The sequence below is a fragment of the Mustelus asterias genome, chromosome 1, assembly GCF_964213995.1.
Source record: "Mustelus asterias chromosome 1, sMusAst1.hap1.1, whole genome shotgun sequence".
NCBI lineage: Eukaryota > Metazoa > Chordata > Chondrichthyes > Carcharhiniformes > Triakidae > Mustelus > Mustelus asterias.
The window spans coordinates 188966445-188978799 of NC_135801.1; the positions used below are offsets into that span (position 1 = coordinate 188966445).

General features: G+C 45.5%; 1 protein-coding gene across 1 annotated transcript in view; it reads left to right on the forward strand.

Annotated features, from left to right (window-relative positions):
* LOC144500809 (dedicator of cytokinesis protein 2-like) overlaps nucleotides 1-12355 on the forward strand; it is a 1379043-nt gene that overhangs the window by 1355557 nt on the left and 11131 nt on the right. Inside the window, exons 45-48 of the mRNA XM_078224279.1 lie at nucleotides 558-734; nucleotides 3254-3337; nucleotides 7873-8010; nucleotides 9502-9659. Coding sequence (XP_078080405.1) covers nucleotides 558-734; nucleotides 3254-3337; nucleotides 7873-8010; nucleotides 9502-9659 — 557 coding nt within the window. The remainder of the gene's footprint in view (nucleotides 1-557; nucleotides 735-3253; nucleotides 3338-7872; nucleotides 8011-9501; nucleotides 9660-12355) is intronic.

Consider the following 12355-nt stretch of genomic DNA (forward strand, 5'->3'; position numbering starts at 1 on the left):
ATCATAGAATCCCTACAGTGCAGAAGGAAGCCCATTGAGTCTTTACCCTGCTAATGCCCTGACACTAAGGGGCTATTTAGTATGGCCAATCAACCTAACCTGCACATCTTTGGACTGTGGGAGAAAACTGGGGTACCCGGAAGAAACCCATACAGACAGAGGGAGAATATGTAAACTCCACACAGTCACCCAAGCCGGGAATCAAACCGAGGTCCCTGGTGCTATGAGGCAGCAGTGCTGACCACTGTGCCACCATTCCACCTGGAATGGCAGCCAATGTGTGCATGGTAAAATGCAACAAAATCATTGTCATCTTTTCATCAATGACATTAAAGAGATGGGATTGGATTGCTCTGCAGAGAGCAAGCATGGACCCGATGGGCTGAATGGCTTCTTTTGTGCTGTTCTGATTCTATTCAGCCAGCTGTACCCAGGATTCTATTCTCACAGCTGTTGAACCGGGATATATACCGGATTTTAAAGGGTTAATATTACAAGGGCAAGGCTTGTATTCTTGAGTGTAGAGTATTGGCAATGTGGTGGTTTTTGTATTCCAGACTTACATCAGCCCATTGGAGAACGCCATTGAAACAATGCAAGCCAGCAATGATAAGATACTCACCATGATCAACCAGCACCATAGTGACCCCAACCTTTCCATCAACCCCCTCTCCATGCTTCTCAACGGAACCGTCGACCCTGCAGTCATGGGCGGATTTGCCAAGTACGAAACGGTGAGTTTGTCGATAACTTTTCAAACATTTTTTGATGAGATCACTGGCCAGTCCACCATTTGTTTCCCATCGCTAATTGCCCTTGAACAGAATGGCTTCCCATTGCGGGGGCCAGGTAGCGGGAGAGACTGGAGTCCTGGTGAAAGGTCTTTACTCTGAAATTTGAGCTGTTGCTCTCTCCACAGATGCTGCCTTCATGCCTCTTGAATGTTTCCATCATTTTATGTCTTTGAACTAGAGATGCTGGGACATTCTCCTCAGAGCAGAAAAGGTTAAGGAGAGAGTTAACGGAGGTGTTCAAAATTGGAAGTGGTGGTGGAGGGGATGTTGGTACAATAAATAAGGGGTTTGCACTGGCAGGACGGTTGGTCAACAAAGAAGACAGATTTAAAATAATTGTCCTAAGAACCAGAGGGAAGGTGCGGAGAACCTTTTTCTCACAACGAGCACGACCCTGGTGTCCGCGTGCATCAGTCAGTGAAAGTAAGCACACAGGTACCGCAGGCAGTAAAGAAGGCAAATGGTATGTTGGCTTCCATTGCAGGAGGATTTGAGTATAGGAATAGGGATACTTTACTGCAATTGTATAGGGCATTAGTAAAACTACACCTGGAGTATTGAATGCAGTTTTGGTGTGCTTATCTGAGGCTGGATCTCCTTGCTATCGAGGGAGTACAGCGAAGGTTTTCCAGGCTGATTCCTGGAATAGTAGGTCTGTCATATGAGGAGAGACTAAGGCGGTTAGGATTATATTCATTGGAGTTTAGAGGAGCAAGGGGGGATCTTATGGAAACTTATGAAATCCTAACAGGGTTAGACAGGGTAGATTCAGAAAGAATGTTCCCGATGGTGAGGGAGTCCAGAACTGGGGGTCATAGTTTGAGGATAAGGGATAAACATTTTAGAACTAAGGTGAGGAGAAATTTCTTCACCCAGAGAGTGGTGAATCTGTGGAATTCACTACCACAGAAAGTAGTTGAGGCCAGATCGCATGATTTCAAAAAGAATTTAGTTATCGCTTTTGGGGCTAAAGGGATCAAAGGATATGGGAGGAAGGGGGATCAGGATATTGAATTCGATGATCATAATGAATGGCGGAGCAGGCTCGAAGGGCTGAATGGCCTACTCCTGCTTCTAGTTTCTATGTGTCTATGAGTTGTTAAGTTCTGGAACACACTCCCTGAAAGGATGATTGCAGCAGAATCAACAGCAAATTTCCAAAGGGGATTGGATATAGACTGAAACAGGAAGAATTTGCAAAGCTACAAGGAAAGAACAGGGAGTAACAGGGCAAAATGGAAAGCTCTTTCAAAGATCCAGTAAAATCATGATGGGTTGAATAGCCTTCTGCTGGTATTTCGTGGACTGAGCAGCTACCATTGCCCAGTGGGTTGCATTGTGGGAGAGAAAGGAAGGGGAAAAATAACATAGACGAAATAATGAGGAGTTTTAAAACCCATTGCGAGTTCTGTATCACCTATTTTTTGCAGAGATTTGTTGGATCCTACCATATTGTGATGGAGTTCATCCTAAGAGTGGGGTGTGTTGCAGGGCAGTGGAAGTAAAGGTCACGCCGCCAAGCAATTTAAAGATGTTGAGGCCTGGGCTATTCTGACTGTCCATAGAATCATAGAATTCCTACGGTGCAGAAGGAGGCCATTTGGCCCATTGCGTCTGCACCGACTCTCCAACAGCGCATCTTACCCAGACTCTCCCCTCCACCCTATTACCGTAACCCCAAGTATTTACCCTGCTAATCCCTTCACGTCTTGGGACATTGGGAGGCAATTTTAGCATGGCCAATCCACCTAACCGGCTTTGGACTGTGGGAGGAAACCAGAGCACCCGGAGGAAATCCATGCAGACACAGGGAGAACAAAGAACAAAAAGCAACGAAAAGTACAACACAGGAACAGGCCCTTTGGTCCTCCAAACCTGTGCCAATCATAATGTCTGCCTAAACTAAAACATTACGCACTTACGGAGTCCACATCCTTCCATTCCCATCCTATTCATGTATTCAGCTAATTGCCCCTTAACTGCCGCTATCGTACCTGCTCCCACCACCTCCCCGGGCAGAGTGTTCCAGACATTCACTACCTTCTGTTTAAAAAACTTGCCTCGCACATCTCCTCTAAACTTTTCCCCACGCATCTTAACCCTATGTCTCCTAGTACTTGACTTTTCTACCCTAGGAAAGAGCATCTGACTATCCACTCTGTCCATGCACTCATAATCTTGTAAACCTCTATCAGGTCACCTCTCAACCTCCGTCGTTCCAGTGAGAACAAACCGAGTTTATCCAACCTTTCCTCATAGTTAATGGGCAGACTCCACACAGACAGTCAGCCAAGGCTGGAATTGAACCTGGGTCCTTGGTGTTGTGAGGCAACAGTGCTAGCTACAGTGCCACTGTGCTGCCCGTTGGGAGTAAAATGTTGGTTAGGTATTGCTGTCAGCTAGGGGAGATGAATACATTTTCCAGTTGATATTTTTGAACTTCTCCTTCCACCCTTTAGGCATTCTTCACTGAAACATACATGAGTGAACATCCAGAGGACATGGACAAGACCATAAAACTAAAGGATCTCATTGCGTGGCAGGTAAGCGCAGTGACTTCTAACGGCAATGAGAGTGTTTAGCTGTAAATGAAGGGACGTTAGCTCCATAATAAATGTGTCAAAGAGATTTCCCTCAGTGCCCAAGGTGGTATGGTCATTACCTATTACTGATCTTAGCTCAATTTCCAGTTTGGCTTGGGGTTGGCACCCTTGCCTTGAGTCAGACAGTAACGTTATCCACCTTTGTTCCTGCCTTCGCTCATTTGCTGCTGAAACCTGCATCTGTGCCTTCGCTATCTTGCTTTACAGCTTTGACTATTCCAAGGCACTCTTAATATCCTCCTACTTCGTAAACACAAGCTCACCCAAAACTCTGCTGCCCATTTTCTAACTTGCAGCAAATCCTGTTCGCCCATCAGCTCTCCGTTCAGTAACCCACACTGGCAAATGGGCAGCAAATGCCACCAACATCGATCTTCAAGTTTGCTGATGACACCACCGTAGTGGGTCAGCTATCAAACAATGACGAGACTGAGTACAGGAAAGAGATAGAGAATCTGGTGAACTGTGTGACGACAATAATCTCTCCCTCAATGTCACACAACAAAGGAGGTAATCGCCGACTTCAGGAAGTTTAGTGGAGGACATGCCCCTGTCTACATCAACGGGGACAAAGTAGAAAGGGTCGAGAGTTTCAGGTTTCAAGGTGTCCAGATCACCAACAACCTGCCCTGGTCCCTCCATGCCGATAAACTATAGTTAAGAAAGCCCACCAACACCTCTACTGAACCATAGAAAGCATTCTTTCCGATTGTATCACAGCTTGGTATGGCTCCTAAGACCGTAAAAAACTACGAAGGGTCATGAATGAAACCCACTCCATCACACATCACAGCCATTGACTCCGTCTACACTTCCTGCTACCTCGGAAAAGCAGTCTGCATAATCAAAGATGCTATTCACCCCGGACATTCTCTCTTCCACTTCTTCTGTCAGGAAAAAGATACAAAAGCCTGAGGTCACATACCAACCGACTCAAGAAAAGCTTCTTCCCTGCTGCCATCAGACTTTTGAATGGACCGACCTCATATTAAGTTGATCTTTTTCTACACCTTCGCAATGACTGTAACACTGCATTCTGCACCCTCTCGTTTCCTTCTCAATGTATGGTATGCTTTGTCTATATTTTGGGCAAGAAACAATACTTTCCACTGTAACAATATTAATGTCACATTAATGTCACATTATTGTCATATTAATGTGACAATTGTAAATGAAATCAAATCAAAATCAACAAAAATGTACATAGCAGATTTAATATAGCACAAGCTCACTAAAACATATCACGTGAATGTCACCAAATGATATCTAACAATGAGCCAATATTTAGTGACAAGAATAATTGACCAGGGCAGGGCAGTGGATGTTGTATACATGGACCTTTGTACAGCCTTTAATAAGGTTCCTCATGGCAGGCTGATACAGAAGGTGAAATCATATGTGATCCAAGGTGAGCTGGTAAGGTGGATACAAAACTGGCTTGGGCATAGAAAGCAGAGAGTAGCAGTGGAAAGGTATTTTTCTAACTGGAGGTCTGTGACAAGCGGTGTCCCACAAGAATCAGTGCTGGGGCCTCTGTTGTTTGTAATATATATAAATGATTTGGAGGAAAATGTAGGTGGTCTGATTAGTAAGTTTGCAGATGATACAAAAATTGAGGGAGTAGGGGATAGTGAGGAGGATTGTCAGAGGATACAGCAGGATATAGATCAGCTGACGACCTGGGCCAAAAGATGACAGATGGAATTTAACCCGGACAAATGTGAGGTGATGCAATTTGGAAGGTCTACTGCAGAAGGAAAGTATACAGTAAATGGTAGAGCACTTAGAAATATTAGCATACAGAGGGATCTAGGTGTACAAATCCACAGTTTCCTGAAGACAGCAACTCAGGAAAACAATCTGGTTAAGAAGGCATAGGGCATTCTGATCTTCATCGGTTGGGGCATTGAGTATAGGAATTGGAAAATCATGTTGTTGCTGTATAAGACTTTGGTTAGGCCGCATTTGGAATATTGTGTACAATTCTGGTCGCCACATGGAAGGATATCATTTATTGGAAAGGATGCAGAAGAGATTTACCAGGATGTTGCCTAGTTTGGAGGATATGGACTATGAAGAAAGGTTGAACAAACTTGGATTGTTTTCATTGGAGCATCGGAGGATGAGGGGGGACCTGACAGAGGTTTACAGGATTATGACAGGCTTGGATAGAGTGGATAGTCAGAGTCTTTTTCCCAGGGTCGAAGGGTCAATTACTCGGGGGTATAGGTTGAGAGTGAGAGGGGGAAAGTTTTAAAGAGATGTAAGGGGCAAGTTTTCACACAGAGGGTGGTGAATGCCTGGAACGCACTGCCAGAGGAGGTGGTGGAAGCAGTTTCTATAACAACGTTCAAGAGACATCTAGATAGATACATGAATAGGCAGGGAATAGAGGGATATGGACCACATAGAGGCAAGACAATATTAGATTAGAGAGGCATCTGTGTCGGCACAGGCTTGGTGGGCCGAAGGGCCTCTTCCTGTGCTGTTTTTTTTTGTTCTTTGAGTCACAAGATGAGATATTAGTAAGGATGACCAAAAGCTTTGCTTCAAGGAGTGAGAGAAGTGTAGCTATGAGGAGAGATTGGATAGGTTGGGGTTATTTTCTTTGGAACAAAGCAAGCTGAGGGGTGACTTGATAGAGTTATAGAAAATTATGAGGGGAAGAGATAGAATGGACAGGATAAAATTGCTTCTCTTTGGTGGAGAATTCTAGAATCTCCAAGGAGAATTCTAGAACCAGGGGACATAGATTCAAGAGAACTGGCAGTAGGTGTGGAGAGGGCATGAGGAAGAACTTTTTACGCAAAGAGTGATGGGTGTCCAGAATTCACTGCCCGAGTTGGTGGTGGAGGCAGAAATCCTAAATTCTTTTAAAAAGTACCTGGATCTGCACCTTTAGTGCTGTCAACTACAAGGTAAGGATACAAGGTTATGGGCCGGGTGCAGGAAGGTGGCATTAAAAATGGCACCTGGCTGTCCGCGGGCTGGCATGGACAAGATGGGCTGAATGGCATCCTTCTATACTGTAATGCTGCTATGGTTCTATGGTTCCAGGTGAAACAGAGGAATTAGGAGTAGGATTAGGCCATTAAGCCCCTTGAACCTGCTCCACCATTCAATAAGTTCATGGCCGATCTATTTTAACATCAACTCCACAGCCCCTACTACTCAGATAACCTTTCACCCCCTTGTTAGTCAAGAATCTATCTGGCTCTGCCTTAAAAATGTTCAAAGATTCTGCTTCCACTGCCTTTTGTGGGAGAGAGTTCCAAATGGGATTTAGGGAAAGAATTCCAAAGCTTTGGATCCAGGCAACCAAATGCAAGAGGCCAATAGGGGAGTGACTAAAATCGGGCATGTATAAGAGAGCAGAATGAAGGAGCATCTTAGAGCGAGACTGGAAGAAGATTCAAGGATAGGGAGAAGGTCAAGGTCACCAAGGGGTTTAATACAACAGAGTTTCAGAATTGAGGGTAACAGCACCATGTTCAATTTACTTCAATTAACTTTGACAATTCTGGCATAATCTTAAAAACAATTTCCTCTGAATCCCATCCTAGTTCAGGACAGCAGATTTCCTTCCCTAAAGGACATTATTGAACCAGAGGGGTGCTTCCGACAATGATTCAACGGTCACCAGTAGATTCTTAATTCCAGATTTTTAAAACTTGAATTCAAATTCCACCATATGCTGTGGTGGGATTTGAACCCAGGTCCCCAGAAAGTTAGCTGAGTTTCTAGATTAATAGTCTAGCAATAATACCACTAGGCCATTGCCTTTGTTTTGCTTCCCCTTCTATACAACATTTGGAATATTGTGTGCAATTCTGGTCACCTCAATACAAGAAGGATGTGGAGACACTGGAAAGAGTGCAAAGGAGATTTACCAGGATGTTGCCTGGTTTGGACGGTAGGTCTTTTGAGGAAAGGTTGAGGGAACTTGGGCTTTTCTCTTTGGAGCAGAGGAGGTTGAGAGGAGACTTGACAGAGGTTTATAAGATGATGAGGGGGATAGATAGAATGAACGTTCAAAGACTATTTCCTCGGGTGAATGGAGCGGTAACTAGGGGGCATAACTATAGCGTTCATGGTGGGAGATATAGGAAGGATGTCCGAGGTAGGTTCTTTACGCAGAGAGTGGTTGGGGTGTGGAATGGACTGCCTCAGGGATAGTGGAGTCAGAAACTTTAGGAACATTTAAGAAGCTATTGGATAGGCACATGGAGTACTTCGGGATGATAGGGAGGAAATAGCTTGATCTGGGTTTCACACAAAGCTCGGCACAACATCGTGGGCCGAAGGGCCTGTTCTGTGCTGTACTGTTCTATGTTCTATGTTCTAAGGTCCTGCCAAGATTCTAGGAAACTCGAACACAACTTCTCTGTTTTTCAACATTTCCAACCGTGTGAAATAACCAGCAAGTTGGATGCCAATCAAAAATTGTGACTCTTCTTTCGTTCTCTCCTTCAAAGATCCCATTGCTGGAGGAGGGGATTAAGGTTCATGGGAAGAAGGTCACGGAAGCTCTCAAACCTTTCCATGATCGAATGGAGGAGTGTTTTGCCCAGCTGAAGACAAAGGTGGAGAATCAGTATGGAATCCGAGACTTGGTGAGTGTATGTTACAGGAGCCACTCAGACAGTGATAAGGGAGCTAGGGATGTCGGGAGGTGGGGGTATGGGGTTGGGTCACAAGTCCAAACTGATACAATGGGCGGCACGGTCGCACAGTGGTTAGCACTGCTGTCTCGCAGCTCCAGGGAACTGGGTTCAATTCCAGGCTTCAGTGTATGTCTGTGTGGAGTTTGCATATTCTCCCTGTGTCTGTGTGGCTTTCCTTCGGGTGCTCCGGTTTCCTCCCACAGTCCAAAGATGTGCAGGTTAGGTGGATTCACCATGCCAAACTGCCCCTTAGTGTCTCAGGATGTGTATGTTAGAGGGATTAGCAGGGTAAATATGTGCGATTTCGGGGATAGGGCCTGGGTGGGATTGTGGTCGGTGCAGACTCGATGGGCTGAATGGCCTCCTTCTGCACTGTAGGGAATCCGAGATTCAAAGGTTAAAGTTCACACTGATGTTTAGCAGTTGTTCAGGAAGTGATGAGAATGTGTTTCTGCTTTCAACAGCTTCAGGTCATTGTCTGCGTGGAGTCTGCGCATTCTCCCCGTGTCCGCGTGGATTTTCTCCGGATGCTCCAGTTTCCTCCCATAGTCCAAAGACGTGCGGGTTCGGTTGATTGGCCATGCTAAATTGACTCTAGTGTCAGGGGATTAGCAAGGTAAATATGTGGCACAGTGGTTAGCACTGCTGCCTCACAGCGCCAGGGACCCTTCTGGCGTTGGGTGACTGTCTGTGTGGAGTTTACACATTCTCCTCGTGTCTGCGTGGGTTTCCTCTGGATGCTCCAGTTTTCTCCCACAGTCCAAAGATGTGCAGGTTAGGTTGATTAGCCATGCTAAATTGCCCCTTACTGTCAGGTGGGCTAGCAGGATAAATACGTGGGGTTATGGGGATATGGCCTGCATGGGATTGTCGTCGATGGGCTGAATGGCCTTCTCTGCACTGTGAATTTATGATGATTATTGTTGCACTTTTCTCCAGTGCATGTAGAACTTGTATATTGATGCCAGTTTCACTTGCTTGTGGCTTATCTGATTGAGATGATGTGGAAATGCCGGTGTTGGACTGGGATGGGCACAGTAAGAAGTCTCACAATACCAGGTTAAAGTCCAACAGGTTTATTTGGAATCACGAGCTTTTGGAGCACTGCTCCTTTCTGACGTGAGTGACCTGATGAAGGAGCAGTGCTCCGAAAGCTCGTGATACCAAATAAACCTGTTGGACTTTAACCTGGCGTTGTGGGACTTCTTCTTTGATTGAGATTCTCAATTTAATCATGAGCATGGGTTTTTGGGGTCAGACTTACTTCAATTTGGACCCCTCTAGTCTTTGTTTTCATCAAAGAACTGTGGGTGAATCATCAAGGCAGCTTGAGACGGAGATCCTGCACGATCTTTGGAGGGCCGAAGGGCCTGTTTCCTGTGCTGTACTGTTCTTTGATCTGATGAAATAAACACTCTTGGATGTGGTATTCCTTTCCAGTCATTTCTGGAAGAGAGACGAGGAGGAGGAGGAGGAGGAGGCGGGGGAAGTCGTCCTCGCTCAATGATCCGATCTTTTCGGCCACTGTCGGTGATCTCCTCAAGTTCCTTGAGTTCAGCAAGCTCTGATAAAGAAACATCCAGGGTGTCTGCGGACAGGTAAGTCAAGAAGGAATTGTTATTTATTCACCACCTGTAACATCCTCAGCACAAACCAAAGTGTTCCATGGACAAAGAGTTCCTTTCGGAGTGTAGTCTTTAACCAGGTTGATACACTGCCCTATGGCTTGGATTCTCCTTAGTGAAAGGTAACTAAGAACAAGTGGTGCATTCAATTACAAGCTAAACCATCAACATTTGATTTGATTTGATTTGATTTATTGTTGCCACATGCATTAGTCTACAGTGAAAAGTATTGTTCCTTGCACGTTATACAGACTAAACATACCAAAGCATACTGTTCATAGAGAAACATAGAGATAAACGCAAAATACTGCAGATGCTGGAATCTGAAACAAAAACAGAAAAATGCTGGAAAATCTCAGCAGGTCTGACAGCATCTGTGGAGAGAGAATAGAGCCAACGTTTCGATTCTAGATGACCCTTTGTCAGAGCTCTGACAAAGGGCCATCCAGGCTTGAAACGTTAGGTCTATTCTCTCTCCACAGATGCTGTCAGACCTGCTGAGATTTTCCAGTATTTTTCTGTTTTTGAAACCGTAAACATATTTACATAAAACATAGAACATAGAACAGTACAGCACAGAACAGGCCCTTCGGCCCACGATGTTGTGCCGAGCTTTATCTGAAACCAAGATCAAGCTATCCCACTCCCTATCATCCTGGTGTGCTCCATGTGCCTATCCAATAACCGCTTAAATGTTCCTAAAGTGTCTGACTCCACTATCACTGCAGGCAGTCCATTCCACACCCCAACCACTCTCTGCGTAAAGGGGTGTGGAATGGACTGCCTGCAGTGATAGTGGAGTCAGACACTTTTAATTTGATTTTGATTTAATTTATTATTGTCACAGGTATTAGTATATAGTGAAACAAATTGTTTCTTGCACGCTATACAGACAAAGCATACCGTTCATAGAGAAGGAAAAGAGAGAGGGCAGAATGTAGTGTTACAGTCATAGCTAGGGTGTAGAGAAAGAGCAATTTAATATAAGGTAGATCCATTCAAAAGTCTGATGGCAGCAGGGAAGAAGCTGTTCTTGAGTCGGTTGGTATGTGTCCTCAGACTTTTGTTTCTTTTTTCCTGATGAAGAACGTGGAAGAGAGTATTTCCAGGGTGCTTAGGATCCTTAATTATGCTGGCTGCTTTTCTGAGGCAGCGAGAAGTGTAGACAGAGTCAATGGATGGGAGGCTGGTTTGTGTGATGGACTGGGCTTTGTTCATGGCCCACACATATATATTGCCGTTCCCTGTCATTGGGTCAAAATCCTGGAACTCAATGTTATTACCATCGTTGAGATCCCCACCATCATCACCCTGAGGGTTACTATTTACCAGAAACTGTACTGGAACAGCCATATAAATACCGAGGCTTCAAAAGCAGGTCAGTGGCTGGAAATTCTTTGGCGAGTAACTCACCTCCTGGCCCCCCTCCCCCCCAAAGCCTGCCCATCATCCACAAGGCACAAGTCAGGAGTGTGATGGAATACTCCCCACTTGCCTGGATAGATGCAGCTCCAACAACACTCAAGAAGCTCAACACCATCCAGGACAAAGCAGCCCATAAGCTCGAACCAATCTACCATTTTAAATATTGACTCCCTCCACTACACGCCAGTGGTGTGCACCATCTACACGATTCACTGCAACCACTCACAAAGTCCTTAGACAGCATCTTTGAAACCCATAACCACGGACATTTGGAAGGGCAAGGGCAGCATGGCAACACCACCATCTGGAAGTTCCCCTTTAAGCCATTCACCATTCTGACTTGGAAATATATCATTGTTCCTTCACTGTAGTCTAGTCAAAATCCTGGAACTTCCTTCATAGGATCATAGAATCCCTACAGTGCAGAAGGAGCCATTCGGCCTATCGAATCTGCACCGACTCTCTGAAAGAGTATTTCACCCAGACCCCTCTTCTGCCCACCCTACCTCTGTAACCCCACATATTTCCCATGGCTAATCCACCGAACCTGCACATCTTTGGACTGCAGGAGGAAACGGGGGCACCCGAGGTAACCCACATAGACACGGGGAGAATGTGCAGATTCCACACGGGCAATGACCCAAGCCTACAATTGAACCAGAGTCCCTGGCACAGTGAGGCTGCAGTGCTAACCACTGTGTCACCGTCCTAACAGCACTGTGGATGCATCACACCGGATGCATTGCAGTGGTTCACGGGGCAGCAAGGTAGCAGAGTGGTTAGCACTGTTGCCTCACAGTCCCAGGGACCTGGGTTAAATTCGCAGTTTGAGTCACTGTCTGTGTGGAGTTTGCACGTTCTCCCCGTGTCTGCATGGGTTTTCTCCGGGTGCTCCAGTTTCCTCCCACAGTCCAAAGATGTGCAGGTTAGGAGGATTGGCCATGCTAAATTGCCCCTTAGTGTCAGCGGGACTAGCTAGGGTTATGCATGTGGTTATGGGGATAGGGTCCGGTTGGTGCAGACTTGATGGGCCGAATGGCCTCCTTCTGCACTGTAGGATTCTAAGAAGGCTTCTCACCACCACCTTCTCAAAGGCAATTAGGGATGGGCAATAAATGCTGGCCTAGTTGGCGATGCCCACATCCCATAAAGGAAGAAGAACTAAATCATCCCTCAACCTCCATCCTTCAACTAAAAAATAGATTATCCAAATGCTGTGTGCTAAATGGCTGCCACATTTTTTA